The sequence below is a fragment of the Aquarana catesbeiana genome, linkage group LG01, assembly GCF_042186555.1.
Source record: "Aquarana catesbeiana isolate 2022-GZ linkage group LG01, ASM4218655v1, whole genome shotgun sequence".
In the NCBI taxonomy this organism is placed as follows: Eukaryota; Metazoa; Chordata; class Amphibia; order Anura; family Ranidae; genus Aquarana; species Aquarana catesbeiana.
Window position 1 is genome coordinate 312,365,613 of NC_133324.1, and position 17,867 is coordinate 312,383,479.

Below are 17,867 nucleotides of genomic sequence, written 5' to 3' on the forward strand. Positions count from 1 at the left end.
CATCAGTAGGATCTTTAAAGGAAGAAAAACTGTAGGCTTTTTATCCTAGGAGCCGAGGGAGGGGGAGATTTACGATGGATTTAGTCGCAAATTGCTTCATAAAAGTCCTCTGCAAATGAATGACAGTAAAGTTGTCAAAAAAACTAAATTTGTGACAAGAAAACATATTGGCCAAGCTTGTGGGCTTGTGCAAGCCAAGGTCGAATCCCCCAGTGTAAGGATCTGACTGAAAGGTAGCGGTGATCTCAGCATCCTTGCTTATAGTGAGAAAAGGCGCCATAAAGAGCCAACCTCGAGAAAAAGGTCTTTGGTGTGCTAAAACTCCAAATCAGAATCTTACAATAAAGCCGGAATAGGTGGAGGCAATTTCCTGGGTAGCCTCTTTCATGGCAGTGCTAACACCATCCACTAACAAAACCCTACACAGCCAAATTGAAGGATTTGAGGGTCAAAGAGGATGAAGGCAGTCCTGAAAGAAAAACTGATGGAGACCCTAAATGAGGGTGCCCGGTCAGTCAGGTCTGGCAGGGGCCACAGACAGATTAATCTTCAGTGCCAGTTTAGGGTAGCAACTGGCTTATAAAGTGGAAAGACCTGTCCTCTTGGTAGTGGACAAGACCTCTTACCTCTTGCTTCTTTAAAAAAGACAGTGGACATTCTGCTATAAGTAAAAGACTAACAGGGACACTGCCAAATAATCTGTGTGCTACCAGGCAGATTGGCAGGAGAGGTGTACAAAGCGGCCAAGCCATTGGACCAGCGATACTCAAGGTGGTGGACTACCATCAAGCTTACTGCAGTTTACTGCCATATAGTCAGCCACTTGGTCAGTGCTCCAGAGAGCAGCAGTAGTCATCCTATAGAGGGGTTCAGAGCTCTGCACCTGGGTGGAAGCACTGTGAGAAGTAGTCAAAGAACACCAGTCTTATGCAATCCCCAGTGCAAGCAGGCATGCTACAGCTATGTTGTAAGCAGGGCTGTCAAATGTACTATGATTTAGAATTATCAGAGGCCTGCATGCGATTGATGGCTGGAATGTAGAAAAATACAAGAATCTAGGATACCCAGCCTATTACTCACCCAGCTTTTGACTGAAAATCATCAAGAAAAGAAAAGAAAATGAGGAACAAAATGCATAAAACGGTCATAAAAAAAACTTAAATCAAATTAAAGAGCTTAGGAAGAGCTGTTCCCTCTTCTTCAACACTATGAAACACTAAGCTCTCCAGGAAGTGGTTGGACTTAAATTAGAAGAAAAGTCACCAAGATTTAAAGCTGCGCCTCTCTGATGCTTATATACATGCTTCATACAGTTTGAAGGAAGTCACAGTGTAAATAATGTATCTGTTATAATTCTTCGGAGCAGTCACACGATCACAGAGCTCTAACTTCCCTGTATCAATGAGTGGCTTGACAATGGACCTGAATGGCACAGAGTCCGTGACTTCACACACTAGCTTCCACCAGTCATAGCAGCCGCTCATAGATACAGAGGACCCAGAGCTGTGTGATCATGTGACTGCTTTGAAGAAGGTTTTAAAAAAAAAAGTATTTACATAGAGATATTTTGCAAAAAAACGGGATGCACATGTATATAAGCAGGCAGGAGACAAGTTAAACCCTGGTCATTTTAACTTTTTCTTCCACTAAGCTAGTTTGTTTTTATTATACCTAGTGTCCTCCTCCCACTCATCTAACGAACCTGGCTGTATCACTCAAATGATAGAGAAAAGCATTTTTTAATTTAACAGAGGACCTATTTACAAAAAAATTATACAGAAAGCTAGTTCGGCATACATAGCAATAATTTAATTAAATATACTTACGTGGATGTTTAATTCAACATTTTTCCACTGGCAAAACCTTGTAAACCTGTCGCTGTTAGAAGTAAAAAGAAATAAAAGACAATATATAGTTAACACAAGGAGCTGACTGTTTCCTTCCAATTATTTCCAATACAAAAATGACTGAGGACAATTAGAAGGCACATGGCTACATACAGCCATAAATTATCTGTGATTGAAATCACAAGCAATGATTTTATTAACATTCAGGAAAATCTCATGGCTGTGAATCATGACCACATAAGAGCTTGGTTTTCTTTTTCTTGTCTTTTACTGGAATTAAGTAAATATGCCAACTTTGAACTTGTACCTCATTGGCAGCAAGCATCAAGTGACACATAGAAACGTATTCAAAAAAGGACAGAGCTTCAGCAAACCAGGCTACAAAACACATTAAAGTGGAACTTCACCCAAAAGCAGAAGTCCCGCTCTTTCTCCTCTGCTCCCTCCTCTACCATATTTCTAATATACATATATTTCTTTCTTTTGGGGGGGGGGGGGGCAGGTAACTAGTTTTAGCAGGTACCCGTTCCCATTTCTGCTCAGATCTCCTAGGTAATTCAAGTGGACGTTCGCCCATGTCCCCTTTCCTGCCTGCAACCTTCTGGGACAGGAGACTACGGGACTATTCACAGGGTGCAGTGTGACTCATGCACGCTCAGTGGGAATCTGGCTGTGAAGCCACTAGGAGTCACAGCCGGCTTCCCACTGTTAACAAGCTGGCGCTGGAGACCCAACAAAGAACCAGCCCAGTTGAGGACAGCGCTGGATCCCTGGACAGGTAAGGGTTTATTAAAAGTCAGCAGCTACAGTTTTTGTAGCTGCTGACTTAGTTTTTTGGAACCCGACTAAAGCTCCTCTTTAAAGTGCTCATACTGATATATACAGCATCTAGCACTGATGTATTATAATGTTTAAAGCCCAATTGAACTTTTAGTTTAAATTAGACCAGGAGAAGACAGAAGCGCCCGAGACAAGCTGTAGCGCTGACACCACAGCATTGGATAGCTATGCTTGACAGGTAAGTCTGCCATAATTTGCGAATATGCTGTGCATACTAGCCCATTATGCAATAAACCTCCTGGGGGCCCTTTTAAAACAAATATACAGTATATAGTGGAGTTTAAAGAGGCTGTAAACCTGCAAGACAGAGACATAATGAGCTAGTATGCATTATGAAATACTTACGTTAGAACGATGCCCTGCAGTGCCGCACGCACTCTGCTCCCACCTTTTCCGAAGTTACCTCCGGGTTCGCGGGCTACGGAGCTGTGATTGGCCAGAGCCGTGATGACGTCACCTCCGCACATGCGCACAGGTGCCGCGGGTCACGGCATGGGTCCCAAAGAAATGGCAGGAGTGGGCCGTTCCTTCAGTAAGCATGTGCCGATGACGTCGGCGGTAGCATATATAGTAAATATCTCCTAAACTGTGCAAGTTTAGGAGATATTTACAGTACCTACAGGCAAGCCTTACTACAAGCTTACCTGTAGGTACAATTAAAGAGGATGGCTTTACTTCCTCTTTAATTCCACATTTATTATTGATTTTTTTTTTTTTTTTTTCAATGAAGCCTCTAGTCTGCATATAAACACTAAGCTGACATAAAGATAACATGACTGGGAATCACTTCAATAGGTTTCCGATCACCGATGGGGTCCATTCAAGCAACTATGCAAAGTGACAACTGTTTGTTTTCATCAGGAAGAACATTTATTATCACATTGGTGAATGCCATTATACAGATTGCAGGTTTGAGGGGGTTATTTCACATTTGGAAGTATGCTCTGAAAGCACACATTACCAAAAGAACACCAGAAGGTAAAAAAAAAAAAAAAAAAAACCCTTTTGCTTCAACTGTATTTATTTCTAGCCAACACAGTATCATTGTACTTCTCTTTATCTTAAGTGCTAAATAACTGTCTGCAGTAATCCACGCTAAACCTAAGTATTGGGAAATATTCACATATTCTGAGCAAACACTCCACCACAACCTCTTCAAGATATTTGTGTAATTTTATGCAATATACTTTTATACTACCGTTATACAGCTATTAGTGATCCTTGGGGTGCCGAGAGCCCAGGAATGCACAACCTCTCTTTCAAAATCTTTGCATTTATGCATCTCTCCCTCACTTGGAGGGAGATTTTCAGACATGTCCTTATCCAAGTCAGTTTCTACACATTTGCTGCATCTCACATGTGCCTGTTACCAAATTCTAGATTTTTTTTTTTACAACTGTCTCATGGGCATTGACATCTTCACATTTCAATATTCTTCATTGTGGTTCTGATGTTTTCTGGATAGTCACGTGATGTGAAGTCCTCTTTGGCCTTCTCCTGTTAGTGGGTGGTCCTCAATGAGGCAGTGAGTGGCGATGATATCAGCACTGCCTTCAAGAGTACAGAATGCCATTATGCCCTCTGCTCTCAGTCTGCCCTCAGTCTTACAGGCTGAGTGAGACTGGGCATCATTCAACCTGAAAAACCAAGTACATCTTCCGACAGAGAACAGGTACTGTAAGAGACCAAGCAGCAAAGGTGAGTATTGCAGCCACATATTTTTTTTTTAAACCTCCAGAAGGACATTTAAAAAAAATAAATAAATAGCCGGACTTTAAACATTACTTACCTTGACAAAACGCACGAGCGCATGAATACACAAATATACTGTACAGCCCATCCTCATGTTTTTGCCCATCCTCTGTCAGGAATATCTGATACAGCCCATCCTCTGTCAGGAATATCTGATATTATACATCAGTACTAAGGATGGGCTCGGGCTTGTTCGCACACCCCACGTGCAGAGCCCGCCAGGAAGTCGGTGATGCGCTAATCACAGGCAGTGAGACATTTTCCCGATGTGCGACCTCAGAGATCGGGAAATGTCTCACTGCCTGTGATTAGCGCAGTGCCGACTTCCTGGTGGGCTCTGCACGTGGAGTGTGTGAACACGCCCAAGCCCACCCTTAATCAGTACTGTGTGCAAATGTAATTACAGAAACAAAATATTTTCATAGGACACAATGCTTGGATTGGACTAAAAAGTGCTTTAGCCCCCTTACACTCAGGGCAGGCTCAGTTGGAGTTTGCCTGCACAGCAGGGAATCTGTCCACTGATCCCAGCTGAGCAGGCAGATGGTTGGTCCGTGTCCACTCCGTTTATGCAGAATGGACAAATACATAGCCCGCTCTCCTCTATAGGTGGTTGGATGTAAACGGACCACCTGTCCATTTACAACCCAACTGCCATCCAATCCACTCCACCAGATGGATGAGGAACGGATCCCCATCTGTCTGTTTTTAACGGATAGGATGTCGGTGGGTGTCAACAGACACATGTCTGTTGACACCCGCCTCTCCATAGAGAAGCCTGGAGGGTCCAATCAGGTCCGTCTGAAAAACTGACAGGTGGAACCTGATCAGACGGCTAGTGTGAAAAGGTCTTTAGAGAATACTTTCATTCCATATATCATTTGTTTTATTGTGGCTTCAATATGCTTGGAATGTTTTTTTTTTTTTTTTTTAAATCCCTGACAATAAATGCCACTTAAAAGTATCCACAAATTGCAACTCCAACCCACAAAATCAAATGTGGATCAACTATTCTGTGAGAACGGGTAATCAAACTTTATTCACAAACTTTTGTACAGAACGATCTTTCCTACCTTTCTATATATTTCTGAAATATCTTTCCTCGAAGGCTATCACAAATTTCTTCGATATATGGCTGCAAGGACAAAAAGAAATGCGTGAGTACTTTCATAAAGCAATAAATATAAGAATACATAAGTGCAGCAAAAAGACACAAGAAAACTGCAGTAAGACTAGACAATATGAAGTTAATAAAACAGAAGATAATATGTGATTACATAAAGAGCAGTCAAAGGACTGCAGTCGCAAAAACTGTTATATCGTGATAATCACATGCAGTTAGAAAATGCAATCATAGTATCAGTATACAATATTTTTTTTGTAATGCCTTTATTCAGATTTTTTGCAAGTTTATATGCAGAAAATGCTGACCAACAAAAGTGACACAGAGGAAGGGAACAATGGGCACCTCCAGGGGTGCTTACAATGCTTTATTTATCCTCAAAACACTACTGTGGATACATCTCACATCTTCACCATTCTTTTCTTTGTACCATCTCATTAAGACATTTCACTGGTTTTAATGATGTGGTCTAGAACAAAAGAATTGGCCAGAAACGGTACATTTAAAATCATCTTTCTTGATCATAATCTTCCTGAATGCCAATGTGTTATTTAACTTACAGGAACTATGTATAAAAACTACAGCCATCTCTTCAATAGTTTGTGTGTTCATATTAGAGAATCAAAACTGCAAGGTCATCTTTTCATAGTGCTCAGTCTGCAGACAGTAGCTTAATCTATTTGTAAAAATGAAATCAGTGTGAAAGGACAAGATGATAAGTGGCACCAGGCACACTAGGCACAAATTCAGCTACCCATAAAACGCAGACAAAATAATTTCACTTTATAGAGCCGAATTGATAGCAAAGCAGATACAAAAGTCAGTGGATTTCTGCAAAGTAAAATATGATTATCGTGTAAAGGATACTTCCCAGAAATTAGTGAAGTGGCTGTAGAGGCAGAAGTTTTTTTTTTTTTTTAACTTTAATGTATTCTCTGCATTAAAGTGTTTTTTTGCCCTGCGATAACCACTTGACCTTGGGAAGGCTTTACCCCCTTCATGTCCAGATCATTTATTGCTATTCGGCACTGCGCTACTTTAACTGGCAATCGCGCAGTCATGCAACACTGTAAGCATACTACATTTTTATCTTTTTTTTTTTTAAACAAGTAAAGCTTTCTCTTGGTCGTATTTGATCACCATTGGGTTTTTTATTATATAAACAAACAAAAAAAAAACCCAGATATTTTCTACTTTGTAATAAAACATATCCAATAATAAAAAAAACTTTATAAATTTAGGACAAAATGACTCAAATTTATATTAATTGGTTTGTGTGAAAGTTATAGCGTCTATAAACTATGGGATATACTATATACTGGAATTTACGCAGAGGTGGACTGTGATGGGTCAATCTGGCGCTAACAGACACTATCTGAGAGGGTCACTAACTGACACCAATACAGTGATAATACTGTACTAATGACACTGTACTAATGACACTGGTTGGAAAGGGTTTAACATCTAGGGGCAATCAAGGGGTTAACTGTGTGCCTAACAATGTGTAACGTGTGTTGCTTTTACTTTACTATCTAGCGTTTTTTCCCCCCTGAAACAGCAGGATCGCTGTTCCCTGTACACAGAGTTCTGTGTTTTTGTGAACACAGAACTCTGTGTGTGATTGGACACAGTCAATCAGCTGACGTCAGCCAAAATCATTGGCTGAAATCAACTGCCAAACTGTGATTGGACACAGCACGGGTCAGCAGGGGATGCACGCATGCGCACTGTCGAACCTTGAAAAAAGAGCCGAGGTACAGGTAGGTGACTGTGTCTGCACCTGCTGCCTGCACACAATATACAGTGGGGAAAAATATTTAAATAAATAATATTTGATCCCCTGCAGATTTTGTAAGTTTGCCCACTTACAAAGAAATGAAGTGTCTATAATTGTTATCATATGTGTATTTTAAATAAATGTTAAAGAATATCAACCGACCAACACTGAGAGCGATTGATGGTTATTTTGTATTTCTTCCATTTGTGAATAATCGCTCCAACAGTTGTCTCCTTCTCACCAAGCTTCTTGCTGATGGTCTTGTAGCCCATTCCAGCCTTGTGCAGGTCTACAATATTATCCCTGATGTTCTTTGACAGCTCTTTGGTCTTGCCCATGATGGTGAAGTTTGAATAGAAAAAAAGATTCTGTGGACAGAATTGACAGGACTAATCTGTGTACCACATGAGCACATACTGTAGCCAGTCTGTGGGAGCCAGAATTATTGTTGGTTGGTCGGGGATCAAATACTTCTCTTACTCACTGAACTGCAACTCAATTTCTAACATTTGTATCATGTGTTTTTTCTGGATTTTTGGTTGATATTCTGTCTCCATCATTTAAAGTACACGTATGATAACAATTATAGACCGTTTATTTCTTTGTAAGTGGGCAAACTTACAAAATCTGCAGGGGATTAAATAATTATTTTCCTCACTGTACTTACTGTGAGCAGTCAGCAGCTAAAAATAATGTAGCCATGGGCATCCGCAGGAGGGGCCAAGGGGGGGTCAAGTGCCGTGGAATCGTCAAGGTGTTGCAGCAGCCTGCGGGGCCCGCCGCGGCCACGCTGCAGACTTTTTTCTGAGTCTGCTGGCTGCTCTCTGTGTCTCCGAGACTCTGACATCTATCATCAGCCATCCCCCCTCACCCCGGCCCAGTCATCCGATGTGATGCTCGCCTTGGCCACTTCGCTCCAGTCATTGGCTACCAGCCTACTTGTGTTGTGTAGATCCGACCGGCGCGGCGCAGACCCCTCCCACTCGGGTGGCTGAGTCAGTGATACGCTGCCGCCTGCCAGTGCTGCCCTGGGCCTAGTGGATCATCATCACAGACAGGAAATACTGAGGCATACACAGTGAAGAACCACAGGTACCAGCAAGACTCAGGAGGAGCATTTTTATATATAATAATATATTGCTTTGCTTGGAAAGAGGGACAGCTGAGCTATAATTGCAATTTGCTGGAAAGATATGTGACTGTACAGTTTAAGAGATAATTCAGCTTCACTTATCACTTTGTATTGGATTGAAAGCATGGGCGTCTGCAAGGTTACCTGGGTGGCTGCATATCATGACCATATAGCCTAGAGAATGTACATCTTTTTACATTGCAATACATGTTGTGGCCATATTTTGATCTTGATGAAAACAGCTATACAGTGACACTATCAAGATCAAAATATGGCCACAACAGATGTACATTCTCTAGGCTATTTTATTTTTATGGGCATGATACGCCTGGCCTGAGTAACTTCCAATACAAAGTGAATTATCTCTTATATAACACACATATATCTTTCCAGCGGAAAGATTTTCATGACATTGTTGAAAAGGGGCGGAGCATGGGTAACCTTAAAATGATGAACCCCTGAAAAAAGTTCTGTGGACTCCCATGACTGTAGCTGCTTACTTTTAATAAAAGGACACTCACTTGTTCAGGGGTCCGTGCTCACCTACAGCGCTTCTTCATCGGTCTTCGGGTCTCTGGTGCCAGCATGCTTTCTCATGCTGGGAAACACATAGCACAGTTTGCCTGTGGCTGCGATTTAAAAAAAATAGAGACCTTTTTCTGCATTTCCCACAGGAACAGCAGTCCATTCAAATGAATGGGCTGCTGTGCCGGTGCAAACGCAGCTGCAGGGAAACCGGAATAGCGTGAACCTAGCTTTAGAAGTAGTATTTTAAAAGCAAAAGGAAGATTTTAACAACTATAAAACGAATTAAACATTATTAGTTCTTAACATTTTAATAGTCCTTTGCTGCACTCACCATTTACATTGTTCCCAGATATTTCTGCAATTCTGCGAACTACCCCCCCCCTCCTTTTCATGGGACAGAAGAAAAGAGTGGGAGGTGTTTTGTAGTACTGTCCTAGGGTGACAATGATACTACATTATAGATACAGGGTGCTGAATGATTGTTGTCATCCTACAAGTAGCGTGTTACTGGCACCATCACAAGGTGAAAGTAAGGGAAAAAAAACGAATGCAGCCACTACACCTAAGCACTGGTGAGATGCAATATATTAAAGATGCACTCTAATTACAGGTGTTGCTTTATGATTAATGGCTAAGAGTTTTTTCACTGCATATAATGTTCTTTAATGTTATATCTCAACCAGAACTTGTCATCCAGAACGCACTACTAATGTTTCTAGTTGTAAGTATCATTCATTCATCATTACAAAACATAATCTGTTGGCTGTAAACGATGTCTGCTTTCTGTCTTGGGACAGCAATGGGGAACCCTTTGGACCCTTTAACATCTAAGCACCTGTTGTGTGTCTATAAATCAATCCCTGCATTCATTTTCATACACTGATGCTGTGTTGCAATGCATAGTTTTGTTTTTGTTCATTAGTCAAGTGGAAAAATAAAAAAAAATGTGTCTTACCACAGGGAAAGGGAGCTTTAACTGATACATATTATGGAAAAATAATGATTAACAATAAGAACATTTCTAGATCAACAAACATTAATCAGGGGCTTATTATTAAGCAGTGACTACGACACCAAATATTTAGTGAACTGAATGGTTTATCGTTCCCTGTGATTAAAAACACATGCACCAGGAACCTTCAGTGACTATTACGTGAAAATAGTGAGCTTTTTAAATATGCCCCTTAAACTTCAAACAACCACAGGGGGAAACAATGACATCTGTTCTGCTCTCGTATAGCTCTATCCACCACCCCAGTTAACACCTGAAGTGCATAACGTCACACTTCCAAAAAGTCCTTGGCAACAATCATCTATAAAGCATCCAGTTTTACTAAATATGCTTTAAAAAGAGTTTTTATAGGGAATTATCCTGGAAGCTCTGAGTTCCTATTTTATTTAATTTTAACTTGCAAAAAAATACTGCTAAGGTTGTACATCACCATATCTGCCCTTTGGTTGTTTGTTTTTTGGTTCCGTTTTAGGGGCTTTGGGGAAATAGGCATTCTAAATCCTAATTATTTAGTAGAACTGCTTAGTAGTAGCCATCCTCTGCAAGAAAGTTAAAAATCATATTCATACTAATCCTAAGATAAAAGTAAATTTGACCCCATGATCTGCGCTCCAAAGTTATTCCATAGTTGTGGTCTCTAAACACTAAAAGGCTACTCTTAGGCTGGCCATTGACGGTTTAAATCTCGGCCAGCTGGTTCAGCAGGAACCAGCTGAGATTTGAACCGTGCGTGGGCAGGATGAATGTACTGAGTTGATTGATCGATCAACTTGGGTGCAACCAGCCTGCCGTATTCACTTGTGATTATTGCTAGAAGAAAAAGAAAGGACAAAAATATGTATACAATGTCAGCCCTCAAGTGTTGGTAAAAAGAAACATTAAGCACCAAGTTGAAGAGCTCTTCTAATTATAGCATTGGTCAGTGCCTGTAGTGTATGGAGTTCATTTAAGGCCTTGCAGCTCTCTTCCAACTGGGGTAGTGTTTAATACCTCTTCTTTGTTCAAGCAAAAAGGACCCTTTAATGCCACCAACAGAAACCAAGGATGTTTCAAGGCCACTAAGAGTCTCTTCCTCAGGTAGCAGTGACACGCAGAGAGTGAAGAGCATAGAATGGTAAGTCAGTAATGAGGAACAGATCAGCTGTAGGGAGACCACAGGCAATACTGTTGACCAGCCATTGCCTGCATTTTTTGGGTTCAGTTTACACAGTACAGTTACTCTAAATAAAAAAAATTAGCTAAATCAGTATACACTAATCAGTGATAACATTATAACCACCTACCTAAAACTGAGCAGTCCCCCCCCCCCCCCCTTTTGCTGCCAAAACAGCCCTGACCCATCCTGGCATGGACTCCACTAAACCTCTGAAGGTATTCTTTGGTATCTGGCACCAAGGTTTCAGTAGCAGATCCTTTTTGTCCTGTATAGTGTGAGGTGTGGTCTCCATGGTTCAGACTTGTTTTTCCAGCACATCCAACAGATGCACGATTGGATTAAGATCATAAAAAGTCACTCAAGCTCATTGTTGTGTTCCTCAAACCATTCTTGAACCATTTTTGCAGTGTGGCAGGGTGCATTATCCTGCTGAAAGAGGCCACTGCAATCAGGTAATACAGTTTCCATGAAAAGGTGTACTTGGTCAGCAACAATTTTTAGGTAAGTGGTACGTGTTAAAATAACATCTACATGAATAGCAGGACCCAAGGTTTCCCAGCAGGCACCTCCTGATGTCGTCAATCCTGAAGAAACGAATTGGGACAAGTCTTTCTCATTGCGGACGTAACTTCCGGGTACCAAAATCACTGTGGAACGCATGCCGGCTCCAGTTTGATTGATATGGAGCAGCGGCAGTTCCTTATGAGAGTAAGCTGCCGTTATTGTGCTGATTTATAAGGGGCATCTGAAAATGTGACTGCATATTTGTTTTAATGTTTAATAAATTGGTTTTACACAATGAGTTCCTCCATTTTATTTTATTACTCATATATAACATTCCAGTAAACATTGGAGTGCAGAGGGTAAGGAAAGGAGAGGAGTTTGCCTAAGCCATATACAATTACTCATGCGCTGCTGACCTTTATTAATATAAGGTCCATCAGTTCTGGTGAGTGAGAGCTGTCCAAAAGGGGGATCACACAAACACAGCAGTATGGAGACAGCAAAATTAAATCTTTTTTATGTGGAGCACCATTGAAATTTCAGTTTTGGGTGGAGCACATCGATATAAACTTTGAGTGGAATATATTTTTTAATTGAGTTTGAATTCATGTTTTCTAAGCAAATCCAAAATTGTGAACTACAGGCGGTCCCCTAGTTACAAACATCTGACTTACAAACGGCGGGAGACAACAGGAAGTGAGAGGAAATCTACCCCTAGGAAGGGAAATTCACTCCTGTAAGAGTTACCATGGGAAATAGGAGCCTCCACTGATGCTTTATCACCAAGTCTTGTTTCCACAACAACCCAAAATTTTCAAAATCCAATTGTCATTGGGACAGAAAGTGAGGTGAAATCTTCTGACCAGGGGCACAGACAGCAAAACAAATGTTACAGGGGTGATAACCCTGCCCTATGCTATCCAAAAAGCTTAAACATTGTTTGTTTTTTTGGGCTGGAGCTACACTTAAAAAATGTACCTGTTCTGACTTACAGATTTAAGTTAAGAACAAACCTACAGACCCTATCTTGTTTGTAACCTGAGGACCGCACGTATTTTCTTATATGAACAGTTTGTTGTGCTTTTAGTATTTTGTACTACATTTACATTTAAGTTCAAATATTTGGATTCCTATTCTAATGATCTTCATGTTATTATAGATTTATGTGATTAAGTAAATCAGGTATTGTGATTATTGGCATAACCTGCACATTTGGATTTATTTTATTTTTTTAATTATGCACACATTATCTTACATTCTTACTAGTGCTGCTTTATTATTTATATATTCTTATAGCACAATGTGTCATATAAAATGACATTTGCATATTGCTGTAAACGACAATGATTTTGTGAAATGCTGTAACAAATGCATAAAACTTTGAAAATATTATAAAGTTTGGAACAAATGCAATTGTTACTTGTGAATTACATTACACAGTCTCTATGAACATCTGTATAAATGTTAATTTATTATTAAAGGGCCATTTACAACTGAACACATACTGGCATCAGAGATGTATAAAGTAACTGTATAACAATTGATGTGTAGATGTTTACATAAAAATAGCTCAGGAAAAAATATATGTGAAAAAAGGGGGTGAAGGAATTCCCTCTTGCTTTCGGTGTGGATCTACTAATCAAGACACATCATTGGAAATATGGACTTATAAAATATAATTTGATTAATGATTTTTTGATCACTACCAATGTATACATTTTTTTTCTCATTGCACTTTATGTATATCTTCACTTTGTGTATGATATTTGTTTGATCAGGTATTTGTAAATCAGGTATTGTGATTATTGGCATAACCTGCACATTTGGATTTATTTTATTTTTTTAATTTTGCACACATTATATTACATTCTTACTAGTGCTGCTTTATTATTTATATATTCTTATAGCACAATGTGTCATATAAAATGACATTTGTATATTGCTGTAAGCGACAATGATTTTGTGAAATGCTGTAACAAATGCATAAAACTTTGAAAATATTATAAAGTTTGGAACAAATGCAATTGTTACTTGTGAATTACATTACGCAGTCTCTATGAACATCTGTATAAATGTTAATTTATTATTAAAGGGCCATTTACAACTGAACACATACTGGCATCAGAGATGTATAAAGTAACTGTATAACAATTGATGTGTAGATGTTTACATAAAAATAGCTCAGGAAAAAATATATGTGAAAAAAGGGGGTGAAGGAATTCCCTCTTGCTTTCGGTGTGGATCTCCTAATCAAGACACATCATTGGAAATATGGACTTATAAAATATAATTTGATTAATGATTTTTTGATCACTACCAATCTATACATTTTTTTTCTCATTGCACTTTATGTATATCTTCACTTTGTGTATGATATTTGTTGGATATAAGGAAATATTGCACTTTACGCCCATATTCACTTTATTTTATGGTATATGTCATATAAGGAACATAATATAATCACTCAGCGCCCCCTATCACTCGATCTTGTTTCAGGAAAAAAATATAACCTGCACTGTTCTATGGTTACTTTGTGCGTGTTGTCTTGACAAATAGCACCATAATCAAACTCTTCAGTTATAGTTCTAGCTTGTATATAGCAACTGCAGAATAGGCAGAATATATCAGTATACAACTCGAACTCCAAAAAAAAATGTGATGCTGTGTAAAGCCTACATAAAAACAGAATGCGATCATTTGCAAATCTCATAAACACACATTTTATTCACAATAGTAAACGTATCAAATGTTTAAACTGAGAAAATGTACTATTTTAGGAAAAAATATATAGGTCATTATGAAATTGATGGCAGCAACACATCTCAAAAAAGTTTGGACATGGCAAAGTGGACAAGTGAACAAGGAAGTGATGGAATAATCTTTTGCAACTAGTTAGGTTAATTGGCAACAGGTCAGTACCATGACTGAGTATAAAAAGAGCATCTTAGAGAATCAGCATGTCTCAGAAGTAACGATGGGCAGAGGTTCACCAATCTGTGAAAAGCTGCCTCTAAAATTTGTTGAACAATTTCAGAATAATGTTCCTCAACGTAAAATTGCATCTACAGTACATCATATCAACAAAATATTCCAAGAACCTGCAGAGATTTCTGTGCAAAGGACAAGGCCAAAACACAATATTGGATTCCTGTGATCTTTGGGCCCTCAGGCAGCACTGCCTTAAAAACAGGCTCGATTCTGTGATGGACATTACTGCATGGACTCAGGATTACTTCCCAAAACAATGTCTGTGAACACAGTTCGCCGTGCCATCCAAAAATGCAATGTAAATGTCTATTATGCAGAGAAGCTGCCATATCTGAACATGACCCAGAAACGCCGCCGTCTTCTCTGGGTCAAAGCTCATTTAAAATGGTATGTTGCAAAGTGGAAAGCTGTTCTGGTGTCAGACAAATTGAAAAGAGTAGAGGGACCTTCTGACTTATTTGCATTTGGTTCAAAAGCCTGCATCTCGCATGGTATTGGGGTGCATTAGTGCGTATGGAATGGGCAACTTGCACATCTGGAAAGGCACCAAAGATATAGCTAGGTCTGAGAGCAGCATATGCTCCCATCCAGCTGACATCTTTTTTTAGGGAAGGGCTTGCATATTTCAGCAGGACAAAGATATCAGGCATCCAATACTGTGCTTCAGCCTTGTCCCTTGCGCACAGAATTATTTTTTTAGTTCTGAGACACTAACTCTCTAAGATGCTCTTTTAATACCCAATCATCTTTATGACTTGTTGCCAATTAACCTAATTAGTTGCAAATTTTTCATCCTGCTTTTCCTTGGGAGTACTACTTACTTTGCCAGTTTTTTGTTGCCTTGTCCAAACTTTTTTGAGATGTGTTGCTGTCATCAATTTCAAAATCACCTAAATGTTTTCTAAAACTGTACATTTTCACAGTTTAAAATTTTATTTTTTTTACTATTTTCTACTGTGAATAAAATATGGGTTTATGAGAGTTGCAAATCCCTGCATTGTTTTTATTTAAATTTTACACAGAGCCCCAACATTTATGGAATTGGGGTTGTAACACGGTGATATAGGTTTAATAACTATTGTTTTAGCCGCAGCTTTAAGACTAGCCAGGCCAGTACATGCCAGTACATGCCAGAACCTGATAACATTATGATTCATGAACACCAGGGAACTTACCATGATACGGACACTGAAGGCATTAATGGCATCCTAAAGTGGTTGTAAAAGCACAAGGTTTTTACCTTCATGCATTCTATGCATGAAGGTAAAAAACCTTCTGTGAGCAGCAGCCCCCCTGACCCCCCTAATATTTACCTGAGCCCCCTCTCAATCCAGCGATGTGCACAAGAGCCTTGCCTCTTCTGGAACTCCCACTTCTGATTGGTTTTTGGCAGCAGTGGGAGCCCATGGCTCCCGCTGCTGTCAATCACAGCCAGTGAGCCAATCAGGAGATGGAGGGGGTGGGGCTGAGCCATAGCTCAATGTGTGAATGAACACAGAGTCGCGGGTCGGGAGCGCACCTGCTTGGGTGCCCCCACAGCAAGCTGCTTGCTGTGGGGGTACCTAGGAGAAGGGAGAAGCCAGGAGCGCCAGCGTGGGACCCAAGAAGAGGAGGATCCAGGCTGTTCTGTGCAAATCCACAGAGCAGGTATGTATAACATTTTTGTTGTTTTTAGAAAAAAAAAAAGGCTTTAATATCATTGTAATGGTTTAACACTGTGTAATACCGGAAAACCAACATTTTCCATGAAAATCGATTCAATTTTCAGCTACATCTAAAAACGTATGTGGTTTCTGCACCATTTTTTTTATACAGCCATAGAACGACCCATGTATTACGGTCCAATCAGGCAATTACTAGAGGTATCCTGGATTCTGTAAAATAACAATATAGCCTCTATCTGTGGGCAGATTAGGTATTACAGGAGAGATTGGACAGATGCATATCTGTTATAGCCACAATGTCAAGAACCTTCAAGAGGTTGTTGCACCCCTAATACAAAATACACATACTTTAGTTTTAGTGGCCCTCAGAAGTTCAGAAACTGAACTACAGCAATGTATACGCAAGCTTTATGGCAGAAGGAAAGAGAACTGGCAAATAGACGTGAAGCTCTCAGCGGCAATATAAGGAATGTGACACGAGTCTCCAGGAAGGTCACACACACAATACAACCTCTCTGCTCATTCTTGTTACTTTGCTCTGTAGAAAATCGAATTGTGAAAAAGTGTGCACTGAATAGTTAAGCAAATATGTTATTGAGGAACACCAGCAGACAAAAATGCTCACTGACAACTAAGAGCAGTGTAAGTATCAAAAGAGTGCGGGTTAGTACTTTCCTGCTAAGGGTTACAACTTCACATGATGTATTTTACCTGAACAATTATTATATTGGCCAATCCAAATCATTTGTTTCTAAAATGTTATAATCAACCATAACATGGCTTTAAAGGAGACCTGTGTAGAGAGAATTATGGGGCTGCCATAGAATCCCATGACTTTAGTATTTTCTTAGTTACTGACCTGGAACATGCAGCCATTCAAATCAGACTAACTTTAAAATTCTTAAATTTCAATCCTTGTTTAAGGTCGGTGAATCAGAAACACAATTTAATTGCATGTGCTAAGCAAGGTAAACTTTATACTGATAAACAGAATGCACACACAAGAAAACCTACACCTGTAAATAAATCCAAATACATAAAGAACATATGAGGTGTGTATAAAATATCTGATAAAAATAAAGGAATAATGTACGCTATAACCAACCCAGATGATTTCCTTTGACATTGTTGTATAAGACCTTATGTCACACACAGTAAGCCATTTCTTTTACATGAAACATGATATTTATGACGACAACTAGAAGAAAGAATTGTGGAGCAATTGTGTACAGTAACCAGATACTAACTATCATTTTCTATGCGGTACATTTTAAATGTTTTCTTTTTTCTTTTTTAAATTAAGAATTTACTAAAATCTCAAACAGCATTAATATATCCAGCAGCTGCTGATTATACAACCCCAATTCCAAAAAAAAGTTGGGATGCTTGTGTCAAATCTACATAAAAACAGAATGCAATGATTTGCAAATCTTATAACCCATATTTTATTCAAAATAGAAAAAATATCAAATGTTTAAATGTGCCATTTTAAGAAAAAAATATGGTAATTTTGAAATTCATTGCAGCCACACATCTCAAAAAAG

At 39.4% G+C, this 17,867-nt stretch overlaps 1 protein-coding gene across 2 annotated transcripts in view; it reads right to left on the reverse strand.

Annotated features, from left to right (window-relative positions):
- GRK3 (G protein-coupled receptor kinase 3) overlaps nt 1–17,867 on the reverse strand; it is a 452,072-nt gene that overhangs the window by 121,920 nt on the left and 312,285 nt on the right. For both annotated transcript variants that reach the window (XM_073629456.1, XM_073629466.1), the window contains exons 6-7: nt 5,513–5,574; nt 1,827–1,878 (exon numbers count right to left, since the gene is read on the reverse strand). In XM_073629456.1, coding sequence (XP_073485557.1) covers nt 1,827–1,878; nt 5,513–5,574 — 114 coding nt within the window. The remainder of the gene's footprint in view (nt 1–1,826; nt 1,879–5,512; nt 5,575–17,867) is intronic.